This window comes from Lissotriton helveticus, chromosome 7 (genome assembly GCF_964261635.1).
Source record: "Lissotriton helveticus chromosome 7, aLisHel1.1, whole genome shotgun sequence".
Lineage (NCBI taxonomy): Eukaryota > Metazoa > Chordata > Amphibia > Caudata > Salamandridae > Lissotriton > Lissotriton helveticus.
In genome coordinates, this window is record NC_136068.1 from 1,933,337,584 (window position 1) to 1,933,361,797 (window position 24,214).

Below are 24,214 nucleotides of genomic sequence, written 5' to 3' on the forward strand. Positions count from 1 at the left end.
AAGGTGAACAGAGGCCAGGGTGGCTACCGAGCCAACATTTCAAATCAGGCCTCACAGGCAGACACTGGAACCAATAAGATTATTTGCCTTCTATTACAGACGCTTACAAATAAATGTAAGTGCCAAGGAGCACTGTACCTCATTTTCGCTTCAAGGCTGTGAGGCTGACTCATAATTCAATAAATGTGTGAACACAATCAGTGCGCACATCCCAGTGATTGGGCACTCCCTCTGGTTCAAAAAAAAGAATCCAATAAAGTTCCAAAATGTATTCAATTTGATTGGATATTTTCAAATGAGTTTCATTAATTGATAGGTAGCATCCAAATTATACGGCTTTATACGAAGTCATTGTTGCTCCAAGGAGCTCTGAAAATGAAAATGAAAACGAACTGCATTTGTATCAGCATTACATTCACAAAACGTAAAAGATGAATGAAAACATTTCCAAAAGTGAATTAAACACAGCGGAGGCGAGTGAAAAAAGTGAAGGAGATAGGAAAAGTTGTGACTTGTTGGGTGGGCAGTGAGGGATGGTGAGTATAGATTACAATGCCGGGGTACCTTGGTGGTTTAGAAAAATTATGGGCTCACCCAGATATAGTCAAAAGTGCCTAATAGTGGAAGACGGTTCGCGAAGGTGAAGATAAGTGGAAAAAATCTAAAGCGTGCTCACGTAGACTTGAAGCTGTAACGCGGTGCTGTAAAGAAAACGGAGGATTAGCCAATAACCAAACAATCTGTGTTTGAGTCTGCCACGTTTGACGGAGGCTTGCTGGCAAGAGCGGAACTTGACTTACCTAGCTAGATTCTATGGGGGGACTGTGAAGTCTCCAAGCGGGTTAACTGCTAGTCGGCTGCTACACGTTAACGCCCGGTGGGTGTCGAGGCTTGTGTGGGAAACTGACTCGGTGATAACAAGAACCCGAGTTAGCTATAGTGGAGATTGAAGAAGGACTCAAATGCCGGCTATGGGGGCCATGTTGGAATGGTGAGCGGGGAAACCTAAACGGGAGAGCGTGTCATTAACGGTGTAAAGGCGAAATAGGCGGAGAGAGTGAAAAGAATAGCCCACACCATGGGGGGTGGAAGGGGATGATAAACGATATTGTATGGATTAATGGGAAGAAAAAAAATTTATGAACAAATATGACCAATGGAAAATATGACAAATAAAAAAATGATACAACAGTGATGTTTCAAAGACTCGCAATGGATCAAAGTGTCCTTAAATACCCGGCCGGGTATTTATAAAAAGCAACTGAGTTCGATCCGATCATTCAGACCAAAAGGTTTGCAAGCTTGCAAGCGATAAATCCATGACATTTCTCTTTGCAAAAGGAACTTGTTGTTATCTCTTCCTTCCTTTTTGTCAACAATTTCAAGGACCATGAACTTCAACTGTGCAATGGTGTGATGACATTCCATGAAGTGGGTTGCCACACTAGATTTTGTTTGCTTTGTCCGAATATTGGATTTGTGTTCATTTAACCTCACCTTTATTTTTCGTTCTGTTTTGCCTATATAGATCTTACCACAAGGGCATTTCAGTAGATAAATGAGATTAGATGAGTCACATGTTGCATTGACGTGCACTTTGATTTCTGTACCTCTCATTGGGTGATTTATTTTGCTGCCAGCGATAATGTTGTTGCAGTTGTTGCAGTTGTGGCACGGTTTAGTGCCTTTATAGATGGTTTGAGTTGGTGTTTCTTTGGAAAGGATCTCCTTAAGATTATTGGCTCTTGAGTAAGCGAAGATGGGGGGATTTTTAAACATTTCATGAAAATCTGGTTCAGATGCCAAGATTCTCCAATGTTCCAGGATGATTTTCTTGTATCTTCCGCTTAGAGTGGAGAATTTCGAAACAACTACCATCCGGTTTGAGTCATTCTTAGTTGTTTTCTTTAAGGCAGTTTCACGGTCGATGGTGGAAACTTTGTTGGTGGCTTCATTGGTGGTTTCTGGTGGATATCCTCTAGCTGCAAATCTGAGGTTCATTTCATTGATCCTTTGAGCATATGTGTCCGGGTTGGATACAATGCGTTTTAGTCGTAACATTTGACTATAAGGAAGGTGACGTTTTAGGGAGTGTTGATGGAAACTTGTAAAGTGCAACGTATTATTCCTGTCGGTTGGTTTCCTGTAAAGATCGGTGGTTAAGCCCATGTCAGATCTAGTGATTGATACGTCCAAGAAGTTGATTCGGGAATCATCCAGATTCCAAGTCAATTGAATTCTTTGGTCTTTGGAGTTGAGGTTGTTTAGTTCATCTTCTAGCATAGTTCTGCTGCCTTTCCACAAGAAAAATAAATCGTCAATGTATCTGACATACATTAACAGATTGTTGGTCCAAACTGGATTGTCATAGATATGCTGTAGTTCAAAATCGGACATGTAGATATTAGCATACGCTGGCGCCGCGCAGTTGCCCATGGACATTCCAGAAGATTGTTGAAACCACTGGTTGTTGTGGCAGAAGTAGCTGTGGTAAAGAGTGTAAATCATCAGCTCCATGAGGAACACTTGCATAGCTTCGGGGATGTTGCTGTGTGTGAGAGCTTTCTCAATAGCTTCAATACCCCCTCCATGTGGTATTGAGGTGTATAAACTGTTCACATCCGCTGTGCAGAATATTAGGTTGTCATTTTTGGTGATCTTAATTTCTGATAGTTTGAGTATGAACTCGGTAGTGTCTTTCACATAACTTTTGAGTTCCTTAACGAGAGGTTGAAGGTAGCGGTCAAGAAATTTACCTATAGGTTCATGCAGAGATCCTTTGGTGGACACGATTGGCCGCATTGGCGGGTCCATTAGGTTTTTATGTATCTTTGGTAGTAGGGTCAGCGTGGGACTTCTCGGGAAGTCAACCAGTAGGAATTTTTTGGTTCGCTCATCAATGGTACCTTTATCGTAAGCTTTATCGATGATGGCAACTAATGCAGTCCCTAAAACGTCACCTTCCTTATAGTCAAATGTTACGACTAAAACGCATTGTATCCAACCCGGACACATATGCTCAAAGGATCAATGAAATGAACCTCAGATTTGCAGCTAGAGGATATCCACCAGAAACCACCAATGAAGCCACCAACAAAGTTTCCACCATCGACCGTGAAACTGCCTTAAAGAAAACAACTAAGAATGACTCAAACCGGATGGTAGTTGTTTCGAAATTCTCCACTCTAAGCGGAAGATACAAGAAAATCATCCTGGAACATTGGAGAATCTTGGCATCTGAACCAGATTTTCATGAAATGTTTAAAAATCCCCCCATCTTCGCTTACTCAAGAGCCAATAATCTTAAGGAGATCCTTTCCAAAGAAACACCAACTCAAACCATCTATAAAGGCACTAAACCGTGCCACAACTGCAACAACTGCAACAACATTATCGCTGGCAGCAAAATAAATCACCCAATGAGAGGTACAGAAATCAAAGTGCACGTCAATGCAACATGTGACTCATCTAATCTCATTTATCTACTGAAATGCCCTTGTGGTAAGATCTATATAGGCAAAACAGAACGAAAAATAAAGGTGAGGTTAAATGAACACAAATCCAATATTCGGACAAAGCAAACAAAATCTAGTGTGGCAACCCACTTCATGGAATGTCATCACACCATTGCACAGTTGAAGTTCATGGTCCTTGAAATTGTTGACAAAAAGGAAGGAAGAGATAACAACAAGTTCCTTTTGCAAAGAGAAATGTCATGGATTTATCGCTTGCAAGCTTGCAAACCTTTTGGTCTGAATGATCGGATCGAACTCAGTTGCTTTTTATAAATACCCGGCCGGGTATTTAAGGACACTTTGATCCATTGCGAGTCTTTGAAACATCACTGTTGTATCATTTTTTTATTTGTCATATTTTCCATTGGTCATATTTGTTCATAAATTTTTTTTCTTCCCATTAATCCATACAATATCGTTTATCATCCCCTTCCACCCCCCATGGTGTGGGCTATTCTTTTCACTCTCTCCGCCTATTTCGCCTTTACACCGTTAATGACACGCTCTCCCGTTTAGGTTTCCCCGCTCACCATTCCAACATGGCCCCCATAGCCGGCATTTGAGTCCTTCTTCAATCTCCACTATAGCTAACTCGGGTTCTTGTTATCACCGAGTCAGTTTCCCACACAAGCCTCGACACCCACCGGGCGTTAACGTGTAGCAGCCGACTAGCAGTTAACCCGCTTGGAGACTTCACAGTCCCCCCATAGAATCTAGCTAGGTAAGTCAAGTTCCGCTCTTGCCAGCAAGCCTCCGTCAAACGTGGCAGACTCAAACACAGATTGTTTGGTTATTGGCTAATCCTCCGTTTTCTTTACAGCACCGCGTTACAGCTTCAAGTCTACGTGAGCACGCTTTAGATTTTTTCCACTTATCTTCACCTTCGCGAACCGTCTTCCACTATTAGGCACTTTTGACTATATCTGGGTGAGCCCATAATTTTTCTAAACCACCAAGGTACCCCGGCATTGTAATCTATACTCACCATCCCTCACTGCCCACCCAACAAGTCACAACTTTTCCTATCTCCTTCACTTTTTTCACTCGCCTCCGCTGTGTTTAATTCACTTTTGGAAATGTTTTCATTCATCTTTTACGTTTTGTGAATGTAATGCTGATACAAATGCAGTTCGTTTTCATTTTCATTTTCAGAGCTCCTTGGAGCAACAATGACTTCGTATAAAGCCGTATAATTTGGATGCTACCTATTAATTAATGAAACTCATTTGAAAATATCCAATCAAATTGAATAAATTTTGGAACTTTATTGGATTCTTTTTTTTGAACCAGAGGGAGTGCCCAATCACTGGGATGTGCGCACTGATTGTGTTCACACATTTATTGGTTTATCTCTTGGCGTAAACGGACGGTTACGCCGCCAGTTGGAGCACCTTTAAAATTCCTTTATATCGTCAAATTCCCCACTTAAAAACATCTCTACTACAACACAAGCTGTGCATTGCCTGCTTCATTTATTTAGCTGACTCATAATTCCCATATTTAGAGATCTCAGATCACGGGAGGAGAGTTAGGGCAGACCTGGGATCATGCACTTTACCTGTAAGTGCTGAGCAGTTCTGTGAGGCCTGTCCAAGGAGACAGGTGATGTATGTGGGACTTTAAACATGTTTGCATCAGTGCATGTTTGTGTTAGTGTCAGCTGACCTTAGGGAATAAAAGCCGGATTATTAGCTTCATATATCACAAGAACAGGTTACACGCCCACTCACTTGATGGACATCTGCTCTCGTCTCTTGTCTTTGAATCTTCTTGGTCCAGGTTCAACACTTCTTCAGTTTCTTTCGGTCTCAATGAGAAAACAGCAGTCGCAATAAGAGGGCCTGTTTTAAAAAAATATGAGACATCAAATTAAATTACACCTTTCTGTAACAAACAAATACATGAAAGAGTTACTCACAAACTGAAGTCTAAGTTGATCCCAGCTGAGCTCCTAGGGCCCTGAACGAAACACCAGGAGTGGGAATTTTGATATAAATGTGGAATTAAAAAGAGCAATGATGGAGAAACACTGGGCCCACAACAGCAGAATTTCACAATCATTTTTGGTGTTATTTCAAAATGGCAATTTTTATGATTAACAATCTATACTGAGTCATAATTCCAGTGGTGGAAAGAAAAGGGAGCAGTCCTGAGTAGGGACCGTGGACTCACATTTGGGACCTATATTTTTCATCAGGGTCACATCTCATCTGGCGATAGTATCAACTCATCTAATGTTTTTTATTGTACATTACGTAACATAGAACAGGCCACCTATAGTTAAACGACAACATCCACTACTAGTTCTGTGCAATAATAAAATGACAATATGATCACCTTTAGCGTGCTTGAAATGTATTTGGATAACATGCTGAACGTAGCATAGCTGACGGATCGCAAAGTGACGCAGGCTGGGTGTAGTGTGAGTGAGCGAGTGAGGGCTTCAATCATTCTTTAGTGCAGTGTCAATCACTCCACAGTGCGGAGAGGGCAATTAAAAGCCATTACTGTCTGACGGTAAGGGCAATGAGGCTATTAACCTCCAGGGGCCCGCCTCACTGAGAGTGTGGCCCATATTACAGTATGGAGAAAGCTGCCCTTGCCTCCTAAGCACAGTGTGCCTACACCACCCTTTAAAACAAAGGAACTCCCTGAGCACAGTGAGGCCGCTAGGCACACCATGTTCTCTGAGTGGGTATAATTGAGCATTCTGCTGTTTCCTGTTCTCAACAGTCAATACAGGGTGTTGTGTTTATCACGAGGCCTAGGCTTAAACACTGAAACCTGGGTTTAAATCGACTAATGTCACATTTTGCAGATCAGTCAATAACAAGAATATGTTAGTTTAGGTGTACTGCAGTTTATCATTTAAATTAGAGCCCTGTGATGTTGGGAACTCCATATAAAAGAATGGAATTGAAGAGGCCGAATACTGGCGGGTATAGACCATCGACTCACTCATTCGTGGAGTGGTGTGGCTCACTGGTTAGAGGCGGCAGACCCGTAAGCAGAGGACGGCCCGGGACCAGGGTTCGATTCCCGACGCGGCAGGGTCGTGGACCAGGGTCAGCGGGCTCGATAATTCTCGCCTCGGTGCCTACTCTAGTCAGGGACCACACTCGGCAACTCTGGGCATTAGCTTGCCTCATCTTCACAACGGCCCCCCAGACCGCCGGGGATGCTTGGTCGCACCTTAGAGATACCCATTAGGGACCATCTCTCAGGGTGAGCCAGGACGGGTTCCCCAGCCGTCGAAGCGCGGAGATACTCCTCCGGGAGTTGATTCTAGCGCTATATAAACCCACAATTAAATTAAATTAAATTCCATTATCTATCTTTCTTTTCTCCATGCTAATGTGGAATATTGTACCTTGAATAGATGGAATGTTGCAATAGTATTGAATCTCTTCTGCCATCTCAAGCTATACCAGTTGCTAAAGGCCCTGTCCCTTGTTATAGTTACAGATATACACACCCAGAAGGCCATGAACAACCTGTGAGCCCTTGGCAGTGTGCTAAAATACATGAAAAATTCTAACCTGTAACAATGCAAACTTGAAATCACCAGAAACGTACAAGCTTGATGAACACAATAGTCAGCAAGGTTTTAAAGCGCCTAAAAATGCAACCAAAACTTGATGACTTGCTATGATCTGTGGAATGCTAAGTAAACCACTTGACTACAATGCGTGTCCAGAAAGACTGGAGTTCTCTCAGGCTTCACAAATAATATTTCGATTACTATCACAATGTACAGTATATTTCTGTAAAACTGAATATTAAATAGTTTTTTTAAGCTAGAGAACCAGAAGCCTGGATTTCCTTCATCATAAGAGCATTCATAGTAACTTTACCAAGAGTCGTCAAGGCGAGGTGAATCTCCTTTATCACGGTCTCGTAAAGTTCCGTCTGCCATTCATGTAGAAGCTTCCAGTCCTCTTTAGAGAAATAAGCAGCAACATCCTGGAATGAAACTCGTGGCTGGAAAAGCAAGTTTGACATCATCGATTCATCAGCAATGTACAAAGAGCAATCTTGTTATTTTGGAGGGCTGAAATGCCACAAAAGTGGCAGCAAATGGGGCCCCTAATGCTATGACTTACTGGAGTTAAATGGGTGAATTCACCAAAGTAGGCTCTGGCCTGTTTATTTAGTAATCATCAAGTATGTTTCTGTACATAGGCCCTTATTTAAACCTTGGAGTAGGGAGGCAGTGGCCACCCTTTGCAAAGGTCCTGGCATCTGCTACCACTTCTAAAACAGTAGTAGCAATGGGAACAGCAAGAACCAGATTGCAAGTTTTCTACTTCCACAAAAGCAAGTGGTCTGCCAAACTTCCATCATGCCAGGATTGGACTACATTCAGCCATGACCCGGCAGGACAGAAGCATGTGCGGTTGTGGAAGTGGGGCTTGGCAGCTCATAGCTGGCAGGAGTTCCTTAACCCCTCCACTTCATCTGCTGGGTGCTCAGTAAATCCCCAAGGGTTCCGCCATTGGTCCGCCCTGGAGAGTGGGACATGGCTCCCAGTAACCTCAAGGATTACCTGTGCCAAGGGTGTCCGTGCACCCTGGCACAAGGGCAATCTTTTGTTGACACGGCTGCATGCCCAGGCGAAGTTGGATCCCTCTATTACACAGCTAGATTTAAACAGCCTAGTGTATTGTTTATTAACAAATTACATGGCATTGTGGCCAACTAGACCCTGATGTCAGTTGGTGTCAAGCATGACATGAATGGACAAGTAACACTGAAGGATATTGCTATTTCTTTCATTTTGCTAGGGGGTATGGTTGCCATTTGCTTGGGGTGGCCCATTATTTGGATTTGTGTATGTTTGAAAGGCAAGTTTAAGTTAACTTCTTCAGGATATTATATACGTGGATTGGTGAGTTGATGTGTCTTTTAGGAGACAAATGCTTAGTTAACTCTATGGCTTGGAACTGTGTTCTCCACGCAACAAGGAGCCGGATATGTACCCAAACCTAATTTCAAGATACTGCACCTCACCTCTTTAAAGACTGAGATCCCAAACTTGGCCCTAATCAATTCCTTGCCCCTCTTAGGTGCTTCTTTCACACAAAAAGCTGGATACCTGGTATCACAGTCACCTTTGTTGCCATCATTTGTACCACAAGTCTGTGCTGTCACAAAATGCACTATGTACCACTTGCTGGTTCCGAAGAATATGTATTCCTTCCACTACTCATCCTATAGCTCACGTCCCTGTAGGCCCACAGGACTATAATTTCTTTGCATGACTACTATAACAGTGTACATGTGCAATTCCCTATTAAAACAGTTTGGTAACACCGGAGAGTACAGTTTTGTATTTCACCTAATCACTGGATTAAAATGTTCTGCACACATGCTTATAAATATCTGTGTTAGATTCCAGTGAGGTAACAGATTTCAAATCTTTGTGACTGTAACAAAAAATTCTCAGTGGCATAACTTCGGAGTCACCCCCATCCTCTTAGCATACCAAATGCTTATGGCTCGTCTTCCTAAACTTGCTGTTTCTCAGAAAAATGTAATACAAGTTATAAGGGTACCACATGTATGGATAAAGCCCCATAATCTAGAAGTGTCTTCTCTGCCTAGAACTAGATTACAGGATGTTTAGAAGAGTTTGGGAGACCTGCACTGAGGTGGCCTTGCAGTGGTTTGGGCTCAACATACATGCTGAACTAAAATGGTAAGCGACTGGAGCATAATATGAACATAGCTTGAAGCCTTTGGTTCCGAGGGGCTGTGACGGGGTATTAAAAGGGATAGGAAGGGTGGAACGTTTCTAGAAATACCAAAATAAATCCCCACCAAAATGGAACACATTTTAATATAAAAGCCCTATGGTGGAAACTAAAAATAACTTCTTGGCTACCTAACTTTTAGTTTAAAAATAGTGCGCTATACATTTCAAGAGTAACGTTGGATAAAGGTGTATTAGACCATTGATGCTTTCTTGTATTCAACTATATTATGTATGATGGAGCTGTACTCGGGCCTTGCATGATCAACCGTAACAATACAATGAAGCCCAACAGGGCTCGAAAAATTCACTCGACCGCTCGAATTTGCGAGTCAGATTGATTAAGGACGAGCTATTTTTAGGTCCTACTCGCCCTTTCTGGCGAGTAGGAATACAAACCTGACACTTGACCCCTGCTTCTGAAAGCAGAGGAAATGTGACAAGATAGGAAGATTTAAAGGCATCTTTATTGCTCACAAAGTAAATGAGCAATAAAAATGCTTTTAAATCTTGTTAACTTGTCACATTTGCTCAGTTTTCAGAGTTTGAGGTCAAGTTCATTTAAGTTAGGTCGAGGAGATTTTGTAGTTTACTAGACCTGCAGGTCTAGAGCATTTTTTATGATTTGTCGAGCCCTGCCCAATTAAGCATGAAGCAGAACTTGAGCCTCAGGCTAAATCTGAGAAGGTATTCTGACTCTTCCACAGTAAGAACCTCAACCCTTGGCCCCTATTCACTGGTGTGAAATCAAGCTTGAATCTGGGAGATGACGTCTGGCCCATCTTGAACCTCCTGGTTCAAGTTCAGAAATTTGTATAGCGCGCTACTCACCCAGAGGGTCTCAAGGCGCTTGAGGGAGGGGGGTGCTTTACTTATCGAATATCCAAGTTTTTAGTTGTTTTCTGAAGGAGAGGTGGTTCTGTGTAAGGCGGAGGTGGGTGGGGAGAGAGTTCCAGGTTTTGGCCGCTAAGTAGGAGAAGGATCTTCCCCCCATGGTGGATCTATGGATGCGCGGGATTGCAGCGAGGGCTTGATTGGACGATCGTAGTTGACGGGTGGGGGTGTAGAAGGACAATCGCGTGTTGAGGTATTCGCGACCTAGGTCATAGAGGGCTTTGTGTGCGTGGGTGAGGAGACGGAACGTTATTCTCTTGTTGACGGGGAGCCAGTGGAGGTCTTACAGGTGACCGGAAATGTGAGCTTGACGGGGGATCTCCAGTATGAGTCTGGCTGAGGCGTTTTGGATGCGTTGGAGTTTTTTCTGTAGTTTGGCTGTGGTTCCGTCGTAAAGGGTGTTTCCGTAATCCAGTCGGCTTGTGACCAGTGCGTGGGTGACCGTTTTCCTTGTTTCGGTGGGGATCCATCGGAAGATTTTTTTGAGCATGCGTAGGATGTTGAAGCATGATGATGAGACGGCGTTGACTTGTCTGGTCATCGAGAGGGAGGAGTCCAGGATGAAGCCCAGGTTACGTGCGTGGTCCGTAGGTATGGGTACGGTTCCCAGGGCCTGTGGCCACCATGAGTCTTCCCAGACAGAGGGGAATGAACCTAAGATGAGGACTTCCGTTTTGTCCAAGTTTAGTTTTAAAAGGCTGTTCTTCATCCACTCAGCTACCTCTTTCATTCCTTCGTGTAAGTTGGTTTTGGCGGTATTTGGGTCTTTGGTGAGGGAGAGGATCAGCTGGGTGTCGTCTGTGTAGGAGATGATGTTGAGGTTGTGTTGGCGCGCGATGGATGCGAGGGGACTCATGTATACGTTGAAGAGGGTGGGACTGAGTGATGATCCTTGTGGTACGCCGCAGATGACTTCGTTGGCCTCTGATCTAAAAGGGGGGAGGCGGACTCTCTGGGTTCTTCCGGCGAGGAAAGAGATGATCCAGTCCAATGCTTTTCCTTGTATTCCGGCGTTGCTGAGGCGTTGTATAAGGGTGCTATGACAGACTGTGTCGAAGGCTGCGGAGAGGTCAAGTAGGATGAGGGCAGCTCTTTCTCCGTTGTCCAGTAGAGTTCGAATGTCGTCTGTTGCTGCGATGAGGGCGGTCTCGGTGCTGTGTTTGGCTCGGAAGCCTGACTGTGAAGGGTCGAGGGATTTGTTGGATTCAAGGAAAGCGGCGAGCTGACTGTTGACGGCCTTCTCGATGACTTTGGCAGGGAATGGGAGGAGAGAGATGGGGCAGTAGTTCTTAAGTTCAGTGGGGTCTGCTGTGGGTTTCTTCAGAAGGGCGCTGAGTTCGGCGTGTTTCCAGCTTTCCGGGAAGGTAGCGGAGTTGAGGGAGCAGTTGATGACATCTCGGAGATGTGGTGCGATAATGGAGTCTGCTTTGTTGAAAATGTGGTGGGGACATGGGTCGGTTGGCGAACCTGATTGGATGGAGTTCATCAGGCGGATGGTGTCTTCAGTGGTGATTGGGTTCCAGGCGCAAAGGTTGTTGGAGGGGGGGTTTTAGTTCGGAGGTGGGTGGGGTGGACTGGTCTACGGACTGGTTGTCAAAGCTGTTATGTATGTCACCGACTTTGTTGTGGAAGAATGAGGATAGGGAGTCGCAGAGGTCTTGGGAGGGAGTGATGTCGTTGGTGTCGGCGGTGGGGTTGGTAAATTCTTTGACGATGTTGAATAGTTCCTTGCTGTTTTGGGCATTGTTGTCAAGTCGATCCTTGAATGCTGATTTCTTGGTGGATCGGATCAGTTGGTGGTGTTTGCGGGTGGCGTTCTTGAAGGTGGCCAGGTTGTCAGAGGTTGGGTCTTTTCTCCAGGCTTTCGAGGGTACGGCAGAACTTCTTGGATTTCTTAAGTTTATCGTTGAACCAGGGGGCTTTTTTGCTACCTTGCTTGATTTGATGGTTTTTCAAGGGTGCTAGTTCGTCGGCGCTGTGGGTGATCCATTGTGTGAGGTTGGTGGCTGCTTGGTTTGGGTCCGATGATTTGGCAGGAGGGTTTTGGTGAAGCGATGTGAAGAGCTGGTCGGTGGTAATTTTTTTCCAATTTCTTTGGGGAATAGGTTGTGGGGGGTTGTGGGTCGTGGTCTTTTCGTAGTTGAAGTGAACGCAGCTGTGGTCCGTCCAAAGGAGAGCTGTGGTGTGATTGAAGGAGATGTGCTTGCTGGAGGTGAAGATTGGGTCGAGCGTGTGTCCGGCATAGTGTGTGGGGGTGTTGACAAGTTGTACGAGTCCGAGGTTGGCCAGGTTGTCCAGAAGGGTGGTGGTGTTGCTGTTGTTTTTCTTTTCCAGGTGGAAGTTGAGGTCTCCCAGTAGATTGTAGTCCTCGGAGGGGAGAGCATGTGGGCTGATGAAGTCAGTGATGTCTTCGCTGAATTGTGTGCGGGGTCCTGGTGGTCTGTAGATGAGGGTGCCTCTGAGTGTGGTCTTGGGGTCGGTGTGGATCTGGAAGTGAGGGTGTTCGGCGGTAGCGAGGTTATCGTCGGAACTGGTCGTGATGCGGATGGTGTTCTTATGGACGATGGCGATGCCTCCTCCTGTTTGGTTGGTGCGGTCCTTTTGGATGATCTTGTAGGCGTCCGGGATGGCTATGGCGATGTCGGGTGCTGATGAGGCGTTCATCCAGGTTTCTGTAAGGAAGGCGACATCCGGCGATGTAGTGTTGAGTAGGTTCCAGAGTTCAATGGCGTGTCTATGGACCGAGCGGGTGTTGAGCAGGATGCACTTTAGGTGGTTAGTGTCGGAGCTCTGTTTCGAGTTAGTGGAATTGGTGTGGGTCCTGATGCATTCGAACTTGCAGGAGTGGCAGGTGAAGGGTCCATGGGTGTGTACTGGGGCTGCTTGGTAGCATTTTGGTGGGCGGCCGGGGTTAAGGGCTGAGAGGGTTGCGGCGTCGTATGTTATGTGGGCGGAGTGGATTTTGCGGGGGCCAAGGGGTCTGGCCCTAGGCGCGGTCCAGGCGCAGACGGGCTTACCTTTGGCGCACCTTCGGCGCTTCCGCTGCGCGTTAACGCTGCGCGCAAAGGCATCTGTCATAAGTGGATAGTGGAGGGGGGAGGGGCGAGGGAGGAGCAGCTGGGAGGCGGGAGCAGGGTGGAGAGCCGGGCAGGGAGCCACAACAACAAACAACAAAATGGCAGCAAGCCAAAAGCGAAACAGGATTGGGGCACAACCTTAATAAACGCAATGAAATTGGCAGTGGCACCGGCACAATCAGGCACAAATGAATTAATCAGGCAAAGGCAGCACAGCACAATTGAATGATCGTGAATGCGCACTTTCGCTATATAGCGCTACGATATAAATATCATAAGCAATCAGGCACTAATAATTGTAGTAGCAATGCGAGGTAGCAAAGTGCAATCTGGCAGTATAGCGCTACGATACCACAAGCAGAGCAGGGAGCAGCTTGAGGAGCGACCGCTTCTCAAGGGATCAGGACGGTCACAGCGCTAGTACGGGAGAGTGGAGCCTAAACTATCTGTGGGAGGGAGGAGCAGCTGGGAGGCGGGAGCGGGGTGGAGAGCCGGGCAGGGAGCCACAACAACAAACAACAAAATGGCGGCAAGCCAAAAGCGAAACAGGATTGGGGCACAACCTTACTAAACGCGATGAAATTGGCAGTGGCACCGGCACAATCAGGCACAAATGAATTAATCAGGCAAAGGCAGCACAGCACAATTGAATGATCGTGAATGTGCACTTTCGCTATATAGCGCTACGATATAAATATCATAAGCAATCAGGCACTAATAATTGTAGTAGCAATGCGAGGTAGCAAAGGGCAATCTGGCAGTATAGCGCTACGATACCACAAGCAGAGCAGGGAGCAGCGTTTGGAGCGACCGCTTCTCAAGGGATCAGGACGGTCAGGTGTTGTTACACTTTTGCTTGTTTATTTTAGCTGTTTTAAACCACAGCTTTTAATTCCATTATTTTCCCAATGCCTTATCAGTTAAAAAAAAAAACATACTGAACTTCAATCCTTTGTGGTAAGCTTTCATTTTGTTTTTGTACAGTAGTAGACTGGGACTCTGTGCATTGTTTATTCTTGAATGTGAAATGTTCACTCGTGTGCAAAGAGATCCTGCCCGAAGGACCTCGACAACCAAATGGACCCCAGCACCACATAACTCCTTGACAACCTCTACAACATCAGACTCCGCCAGATCGTGACCGAACCCACGCACTCAGCAGGACACACCCTCGATCCCCTCTTCACAACAGGAAACTACATCAGCCACACCACCGAACTCCCATGGACTGACCATCGATGCGTCAACTTCACCTTCAGAACACCCACCATCCACAGAACCCAGCACCAGCTCCCACAAAGAAACTGGACCAGAATCACCAACGACCAGCTAACCTCATCACTCAGCAACTCCACCCTAACCACAGCGGAAAACAACGACGCCTACACTGCAGCCCGAACCCTGCACAGATGGATCTCCGACAGCGCAAACACCATAGCCCCCCTCAAGAAAAACAAGGCGTCGCAGCCCGAACCCTGCACAGATGGATCTCCGACAGTGCCAACACCATAGCCCCCCTCAAGAAAAACAACAACACCCATGCCAAAAAAGCTAGATGGTTCACCACCGAACTTCGAGAGTCCAAACGCACTTGCCGCCGCCTCGAAAAGGCCTGGAGGAACACCAAATCCACAGAAACCCACAACAACTTCAGAGTCGCCTCCAACGCCCACCACCAACTCATCGAAAAAACAAGGAAAAAAGCGATTGAAGACAGCACACAACAGCAAAGAACTCTTCAACATCATGAAGGAGTTCGCCCAACCCACCAGCAAGTCCACCGACATCCCTCCCTCACAAGACCTCTGCGACAAACTCAGCACCTTTTTCCACCACAAAATCAAGAGCATCTATGACAAGTTCAACGGAGACAACCCACACACATCAACAGCCAACGCGCCACATTCATCGAAGAGCACAACAACCTCGACTCCTCCCAATCTGGATTCAGAAAAAAACACAGTACGGAAACCGCCCTCCTCGCTGCAACAGACGACATCCGTACCTTACTGGACAAAGGAGAAACAGCAGCCCTCATCCTCCTCGACTTCTCAGCGGCGTTCGACACAGTCTCTCACCGCACCCTAATATGCAGACTCCACGATATAGGGATCCAAGAGAAGGCCCTCGACTGGATCCGCTCCTACCTCTCTGGCAGAACGCAGCGGGTCAGATTCCCACCTTTTCTCTCGGACCCTACACCCACCATCTGCGGAGTCCCCCAGGGGTTCTTCCTAAGCGATACGCTCTTCAACGTCTACATGGCTCCGCTCGTCCCCATCATCAGAACCTACGGACTCAACATTGTGTCATACGCAGATGACACCCAACTCATCCTCTCCCTATCCTATGAACCCAATACTGCCAGACACAACTTTTGAGAAGGCATGGAAGCCGTCGCCAAATGGATGAAAACAGTTGCCTACAACTGAACACCAACAAACCGGAAGTACTCATCATGGGCCCAAACCCACATGCCGGCAATGACACCTGGTGGCCCCCCATCTTTGGAAGCCCGCCCTAGCCGTTAGGCCAACTCCTCTCCCACTGAACACCTGAATAAACAAAAACCTCACCCGCAAGCTACAGAACATCCAAAACGCTGCTGCAAGACTGTTTCTCAACCTGTCAAGACACTGCCCCATCTCCAAGCACCTGCACACACTTCAGACTCCTCATCGAGGCGAGAATCACCTTCAAGATTCTCACCCACGCTCACAAAGCCCTCCACGACACCAGACCACCAGACCTGAACAGCTGACTCAAATTCCACGCACCCCAAAGGATCCTATGATCAGCCCAGCTCTCCTACGCCGTGGATCCCCGCACCAGATCGGGAGGCCGTCCCTGCTCCTTCTGCACGGCCAGAGCCTGGAACGACCTTCCGCTCCACCTCAGACAGACAACATCGCTCCCCATCTTCATGAGGGACCTCAAAACCTGGCTCTTCGACAGACCCCCTCCTTGATGGACTGGAACCTGCGACCCCCCCCCCCCCACCCTGCAGCGCCTTGAGACCCTTACGGGTGAGTAGTTGCGCTTAACAAACACCTGATTTGATTTTGATTTGAAGGATAACAGCCCAGATGAGCAGAGGCCCGGGTGCCCAACGGAGGGAGGACCCCAGGGGATGAGGGGCAGTGAATGAGTGGACGCCACACCACAGGGGTCAGCGCCTGGGGCCACAGCATGGGGGTACAGGGGGCAAAGGATAGAAGGGGGGCTCAGCGCCTGGGGCTACAGGGGGGAGGGGGCAAAGGATAGAAGGGGGGCTCAGAGCCTGGGGCCACAGGGGGGAGGGGGCAAAGGATAGAAGGGGGCTCAGCGCCTGGGGCCACAGGGGGGAGGGGGCAAAGGATAGAAGGGGGGCTCAGCGCCTGGGGCCACAGGGGGGAGGGGGCAAAGGATAGAAGGGGGGCTCAGCACCTGGGGCCACAGGGGGGAGGGGGCAAAGGATAGAAGGGGGGCTCAGCGCCTGGGGCTACAGGGGGGAGGGGGCAAAGGATAGAAGGGGGGCTCAGCGCCTGGGGCCACAGGGGGGAGGGGGCAAAGGATAGAAGGGGGGCTCAGCGCCTGGGGCCACAGGGGGGAGGGGGCAAAGGATAGAAGGGGGGCTCAGCGCCTGGGGCCACAGGGGGGAGGGGGCAAAGGATAGAAGGGGGGCTCAGCGCCTGGGGCCACAGGGGGGAGGGGGCAAAGGATAGAAGGGGGGCTCAGCGCCTGGGGCCACAGGGGGGAAGGGGGCAAAGGATAGAAGGGGGGCTCAGCGCCTGGGGCTACAGGGGGGCGGGGGGCAAAGGATAGAAGGGGGGCTCAGCGCCTGGGGCCACAGGGGGGAGGGGGCAAAGGATAGAAGGGGGGCTCAGCGCCTGGGGCCACAGGGGGGAGGGGGGCAAAGGATAGAAGGGGGGCTCAGCGCCTGGGGCCACAGGGGGGAGGGGGCAAAGGATAGAAGGGGGGCTCAGCGCCTGGGGCCACAGGGGGGCGGGGGCAAAGGATAGAAGGGGGGCTCAGCGCCTGGGGCCACAGGGGGGAGGGGGCAAAGGATAGAAGGGGGGCTCAGCGCCTGGGGCCACAGGGGGGAGGAGGGCAAAGGATAGAAGGGGGGCTCAGCGCCTGGGGCCACAGGGGGGAGGGGGCAAAGGATAGAAGGGGGGCTCAGCGCCTGGGGCCACAGGGGGGAGGGGGCAAAGGATAGAAGGGGGGCTCAGCGCCTGGGGCCACAGGGGGGAGGGGGGCAAAGGATAGAAGGGGGGCTCAGCGCCTGGGGCCACAGGGGGGAGGGGGCAAAGGATAGAAGGGGGGCTCAGCGCCTGGGGCCACAGGGGGGAGGGGGCAAAGGATAGAAGGGGGGCTCAGCGCCTGGGGCCACAGGGGGGAGGGGGCAAAGGATAGAAGGGGGGCTCAGCGCCTGGGGCCACAGGGGGGAGGGGGCAAAGGATAGAAGGGGGGCTCAGCGCCTGGGGCCACAGGGGGGAGGGGGCAAAGGATAGAAGGGGGGCTCAGCGCCTGGGGCCACAGGGGGGAGGGGGGCAAAGGATAGAAGGGGGGCTCAGCGCCTGGGGCCACAGGGGGGAGGGGGCAAAGGATAGAAGGGGGGCTCAGCGCCTGGGGCCACAGGGGGGAGGGGGCAAAGGATAGAAGGGGGGCTCAGCGCCTGAGGCCACAGGGGGGAGGGGGGCAAAGGATAGAAGGGGGGCTCAGCGCCTGGGGCCACAGGGGGGAGGGGGCAAAGGATAGAAGGGGGGCTCAGCGCCTGGGGCCACAGGGGGGAGGGGGCAAAGGATAGAAGGGGGGCTCAGCGCCTGGGGCCACAGGGGGGAGGGGGGCAAAGGATAGAAGGGGGGCTCAGCGCCTGGGGCCACAGGGGGGAGGGGGCAAAGGATAGAAGGGGGGCTCAGCGCCTGGGGCCACAGGGGGGAGGGGGCAAAGGATAGAAGGGGGGCTCAGCGCCTGGGGCCACAGGGGGGCGGGGGCAAAGGATAGAAGGGGGGCTCAGCGCCTGGGGCCACAGGGGGGAGGGGGCAAAGGATAGAAGGGGGGCTCAGCGCCTGGGGCCACAGGGGGGAGGGGGGGCAAAGGATAGAAGGGGGGCTCAGCGCCTGGGGCCACAGGGGGGAGGGGGCAAAGGATAGAAGGGGGGCTCAGCGCCTGGGGCCACAGGGGGGAGGGGGCAAAGGATAGAAGGGGGGCTCAGCGCCTGGGGCCACAGGGGGGAGGGGGCAAAGGATAGAAGGGGGGCTCAGCGCCTGGGGCCACAGGGGGGAGGGGGGCAAAGGATAGAAGGGGGGCTCAGCGCCTGGGGCCACAGGGGGGAGGGGGCAAAGGATAGAAGGGGGGCTCAGCGCCTGGGGCCACAGGGGGGCGGGGGCAAAGGATAGAAGGGGGGCTCAGCGCCTGGGGCCACAGGGGGGCGGGGGCAAAGGATAGAAGGGGGGCTCAGCGCCTGGGGCCACAGGGGGGAGGGGGCAAAGGATAGAAGGGGGGCTCAGCGCCTGGGGCCACAGGGGGGAGGGGGCAAAGGATAGAAGGGGGGCTCAGCGCCTGGGGCCACAGGGGGGAGGGGGCAAAGGATAGAAGGGGGGCTCAGCGCCTGGGGCCACAGGGGGGCGGGGGCAAAGGATAGAAGGGGGGCTCAGCGCCTGGGGCCACAGGGGGGCGGGGGCAAAGGATAGAAGGGGGGCTCAGCGCCTGGGGCCACAGGGGGGAGGGGGCAAAGGATAGAAGGGGGGCTCAGCGCCTGGGGCCACAGGGGGGAGGGGGCAAAGGATAGAAGGGGGGCTCAGCGCCTGGGGCCACAGGGGGGAGGGGGCAAAGGATAGAAGGGGGGCTCAGCACCTGGGGCCACAGGGGGGAGGGGGCAAAGAATAGAAGGGGGGCTCAGCGCCTGGGGCTACAGGGGGGAGGGGGCAAAGGATAGAAGGGGGGCTCAGCGCCTGGGGCCACAGGGGGGAGGGGGCAAAGGATAGAAGGGGGGCTCAGCGCCTGGGGCCACAGGGGGGAGGGGGCAAAGGATAGAAGGGGGGCTCAGCGCCTGGGGCCACAGGGGGGAGGGGGCAAAGGATAGAAGGGGGGCTCAGCGCCTGGGGCCACAGGGGGGAAGGGGGCAAAGGATAGAAGGGGGGCTCAGCGCCTGGGGCTACAGGGGGGAGGGGGGCAAAGGATAGAAGGGGGGCTCAGCGCCTGGGGCCACAGGGGGGAAGGGGGCAAAGGATAGAAGGGGGGCTCAGCGCCTGGGGCCACAGGGGGGAGGGGGGCAAAGGATAGAAGGGGGGCTCAGCGCCTGGGGCCACAGGGGGGCGGGGGCAAAGGATAGAAGGGGGGCTCAGCGCCTGGGGCCACAGGGGGGAGGGGGCAAAGGATAGAAGGGGGGCTCAGCGCCTGGGGCCACAGGGGGAGGGGGCAAAGGATAGAAGGGGGGCTCAGCGCCTGGGGCCACAGGGGGGAGGGGGCAAAGGATAGAAGGGGGGCTCAGCGCCTGGGGCCACAGGGGGGAGGGGGCAAAGGATAGAAGGGGGGCTCAGCGCCTGGGGCCACAGGGGGGAGGGGGCAAAGGATAGAAGGGGGGCTCAGCGCCTGGGGCCACAGGGGGGAGGGGGGCAAAGGATAGAAGGGGGGCTCAGCGCCTGGGGCCACAGGGGGGAGGGGGCAAAGGATAGAAGGGGGGCTCAGCGCCTGGGGCCACAGGGGGGAGGGGGCAAAGGATAGAAGGGGGGCTCAGCGCCTGGGGCCACAGGGGGGAGGGGGCAAAGGATAGAAGGGGGGCTCAGCGCCTGGGGCCACAGGGGGGAGGGGGCAAAGGATAGAAGGGGGGCTCAGCGCCTGGGGCCACAGGGGGGAGGGGGCAAAGGATAGAAGGGGGGCTCAGCGCCTGGGGCCACAGGGGGGAGGGGGCAAAGGATAGAAGGGGGGCTCAGCGCCTGGGGCCACAGGGGGGAGGGGGCAAAGGATAGAAGGGGGGCTCAGCGCCTGGGGCCACAGGGGGGCGGGGGCAAAGGATAGAAGGGGGGCTCAGCGCCTGGGGCCACAGGGGGGAGGGGGCAAAGGATAGAAGGGGGGCTCAGCGCCTGGGGCCACAGGGGGGAGGGGGCAAAGGATAGAAGGGGGGCTCAGCGCCTGGGGCCACAGGGGGGAGGGGGCAAAGGATAGAAGGGGGGCTCAGCGCCTGGGGCCACAGGGGGGAGGGGGCAAAGGATAGAAGGGGGGCTCAGCGCCTGGGGCCACAGGGGGGAGGGGGGGCAAAGGATAGAAGGGGGGCTCAGCGCCTGGGGCCACAGGGGGGAGGGGGGGCAAAGGATAGAAGGGGGGCTCAGCGCCTGGGGCCACAGGGGGGAGGGGGCAAAGGATAGAAGGGGGGCTCAGCGCCTGGGGCCACAGGGGGGAGGGGGAAAAGGATAGAAGGGGGGCTCAGCGCCTGGGGCCACAGGGGGGAGGGGGGCAAAGGATAGAAGGGGGGCTCAGCGCCTGGGGCCACAGGGGGGAGGGGGCAAAGGATAGAAGGGGGGCTCAGCGCCTGGGGCCACAGGGGGGCGGGGGCAAAGGATAGAAGGGGGGCTCAGCGCCTGGGGCCACAGGGGGGAGGGGGCAAAGGATAGAAGGGGGGCTCAGCGCCTGGGGCCACAGGGGGGCGGGGGCAAAGGATAGAAGGGGGGCTCAGCGCCTGGGGCCACAGGGGGGAGGGGGCAAAGGATAGAAGGGGGGCTCAGCGCCTGGGGCCACAGGGGGGAGGAGGGCAAAGGATAGAAGGGGGGCTCAGCGCCTGGGGCCACAGGGGGGAGGGGGGGCAAAGGATAGAAGGGGGGCTCAGCGCCTGGGGCCACAGGGGGGAGGGGGGGCAAAGGATAGAAGGGGGGCTCAGCGCCTGGGGCCACAGGGGGGAGGGGGCAAAGGATAGAAGGGGGGCTCAGCGCCTGGGGCCACAGGGGGGAGGGGGCAAAGGATAGAAGGGGGGCTCAGCGCCTGGGGCCACAGGGGGGAGGGGGCAAAGGATAGAAGGGGGGCTCAGCGCCTGGGGCCACAGGGGGGAGGGGGGGCAAAGGATAGAAGGGGGGCTCAGCGCCTGGGGCCACAGGGGGGAGGGGGGCAAAGGATAGAAGGGGGGCTCAGCGCCTGGGGCCACAGGGGGGAGGGGGGCAAAGGATAGAAGGGGGGCTCAGCGCCTGGGGCCACAGGGGGGAGGGGGCAAAGGATAGAAGGGGGGCTCAGCGCCTGGGGCCACAGGGGGGAGGGGGCAAAGGATAGAAGGGGGGCTCAGCGCCTGGGGCCACAGGGGGGAGGGGGCAAAGGATAGAAGGGGGGCTCAGCGCCTGGGGCCACAGGGGGGAGGGGGCAAAGGATAGAAGGGGGGCTCAGCGCCTGGGGCCACAGGGGGGAGGGGGGCAAAGGATAGAAGGGGGGCTCAGCGCCTGGGGCCACAGGGGGGCGGGGGCAAAGGATAGAAGGGGGGCTCAGCGCCTGGGGCCACAGGGGGGAAGGGGGCAAAGGATAGAAGGGGGGCTCAGCGCCTGGGGCCACAGGGGGGAGGGGGGCAAAGGATAGAAGGGGGGCTCAGCGCCTGGGGCCACAGGGGGGAGGGGGCAAAGGATAGAAGGGGGGCTCAGCGCCTGGGGCCACAGGGGGGAGGGGGCAAAGGATAGAAGGGGGGCTCAGCGCCTGGGGCCACAGGGGGGAGGGGGCAAAGGATAGAAGGGGGGCTCAGCGCCTGGGGCCACAGGGGGGAGGGGGGCAAAGGATAGAAGGGGGGCTCAGCGCCTGGGGCCACAGGGGGGAGGGGGCAAAGGATAGAAGGGGGGCTCAGCGCCTGGGGCCACAGGGGGGAGGGGGCAAAGGATAGAAGGGGGGCTCAGCGCCTGGGGCCACAGGGGGGCGGGGGCAAAGGATAGAAGGGGGGCTCAGCGCCTGGGGCCACAGGGGGGGGGGGCAAAGGATAGAAGGGGGGCTCAGCGCCTGGGGCCACAGGGGGGCGGGGGCAAAGGATAGAAGGGGGGCTCAGCGCCTGGGGCCACAGGGGGGCGGGGGCAAAGGATAGAAGGGGGGCTCAGCGCCTGGGGCCACAGGGGGGAGGGGGCAAAGGATAGAAGGGGGGCTCAGCGCCTGGGGCCACAGGGGGGAGGGGGCAAAGGATAGAAGGGGGGCTCAGCGCCTGGGGCCACAGGGGGGAGGGGGCAAAGGATAGAAGGGGGGCTCAGCGCCTGGGGCCACAGGGGGGAGGGGGGCAAAGGATAGAAGGGGGGCTCAGCGCCTGGGGCCACAGGGGGGAGGGGGGGGCAAAGGATAGAAGGGGGGCTCAGCGCCTGGGGCCACAGGGGGGCGGGGGGGGCATTCAAGGGTCAGCAGCCTCCGCTGCCATTTGTAACCCCCGCCGCCCTCCTGAGACCGCTCTGTGTGATCCGCAGAGGGGCCCGGGGCCCCCGCTCGTGCCGGGCCGGGCCTCTCGCGGCCCCAGACTCACCTTCCGGGACACCTGCCGGGAGGGCCCCGCCCGGACGTCCATGTTGGTTCCAGGCGGCCAGAGAAGGAGGCTCAGAGGGGCAGAGTAGGCGGCTCGGAGGGTGCGGGCCTCCCGGGAGCGGCTCCGTGTGATTCCCCCGTGGATGAGCTGCACTCTCCGGGCTCCTGCTCCTGGGCTACAAAGCAGGCTCAGTGGGGAGACACCGCTCACCCGCGCATGCGCAGCGTGACGCGTGAGTACCGCGCACACTCAGTAGAACTCAATTGACGAATACTGCTCACCCGCGCATGCGCAGCCTGGGTCGTGACTCTTGCGCCCGCCTTACAGAGCTCGATGCAGACACCGCCCGCCCGCGCATGCGCAGTCTGATTCATGACTTTCTTACGCGCAAGGTAGTGAGACAAGTGTGGCCACGGAAATGTTGGTTATGTTATACAAGCGGCGTGATCTCAGTGTAGAGCATGCACACGTCACATACAGGCACATGCAGCATGGAGGGCTACGAGAACCGTTGGTCATGGTCAAATGGAGGGATCACTATATATATGGGAATAATTCGACTGTTTGCACTTTCAACCAACCAGTTAAGCTGCTGATGGTACTTTCACAATTCAATTTAACTGTCCTCCACGAGTATGAGCTGTAATTTTAAGTGCATGTGAACCCATTGCGTGTCTATACTATAAGGCTTTTATTGAGCTGGAATAATAAAGTTATTGTACTAGTAGTATTTTTTAAGTGGCTTGCGAGAGGGGCCTACTGGGCCTCCGAGGAGTCATCAAAGACACAAAATACACACTGCTTTCAGATTAGATTTAGTTTATTATTATTAGATTAAATTTAGATTAGGCAGTCTTATGTCTACACATAGTCTTATGGTGCCAGGCTGCTTAGGTTTTGATGCGATGACAAGTGGCAATACCCATGGAGTGGGTCTGGACACCTTCTCAATGACTCCTTGTCTCTTCAGTTCCTTCTCCACTAGCGGTCTGAGATGAAATGGAACTCTTTGATGTCAAAGCATCTTGGGCTTTACGGACTTCTCATTGTGCAGGGTGACTTGGTGATCCTTGAGTTTTCCCAGGCCTAGGAGAGGAGTTGGCTAACGGCTAGGGCGGTCAATCTCGAATCTGGGGAACTGGATTAGAATCTCGGCAACGATGCTGAACATCCTGTGATTCTGGGCAAATCACTTAATCTCCCCGTGCTTAACCCAAAAAATTTATGTGTTCTTATGTAACGCAATGTAAATTGCTCTGATACCTGATACCTTCGGGTCAAGTTCACGCTGTATAAAACTCTGAAAAATAAAAAAAATAAAAAACAAAGAGTTGGGGAAAGTCCTTCAAGATCTCGTCCACATGAGTCATGGACCTGTTTCGCCAAGAACACCAGTTCAAAGTCCTCAGCAGTGTGGCATTCGAGCAGGGTACATTTTTGCCCTTCCATAATGTGGAACTTGGTCCAGAGGGTAGGGTTGGAACTGTTAACATCCACTACGATGGTGCCTTACAGAGGCAACGGT

General features: G+C 53.1%; 1 protein-coding gene across 2 annotated transcripts in view; it reads right to left on the reverse strand.

Moving 5' to 3' along the window:
- Window positions 1-22,826, reverse strand: part of LOC144770935 (uncharacterized) — a 63,408-nt gene extending 40,582 nt beyond the window's left edge. For both annotated transcript variants that reach the window (XM_078655769.1, XM_078655768.1), the window contains exons 1-3: window positions 22,690-22,826; window positions 7,370-7,496; window positions 5,246-5,356 (exon numbers count right to left, since the gene is read on the reverse strand). In XM_078655769.1, the coding sequence (XP_078511895.1) occupies window positions 5,246-5,356; window positions 7,370-7,496; window positions 22,690-22,731 (280 nt within the window). In that variant the 5' untranslated portion in view covers window positions 22,732-22,826. The remainder of the gene's footprint in view (window positions 1-5,245; window positions 5,357-7,369; window positions 7,497-22,689) is intronic.
- Between the last annotated feature and the right edge of the window lie 1,388 nt (window positions 22,827-24,214).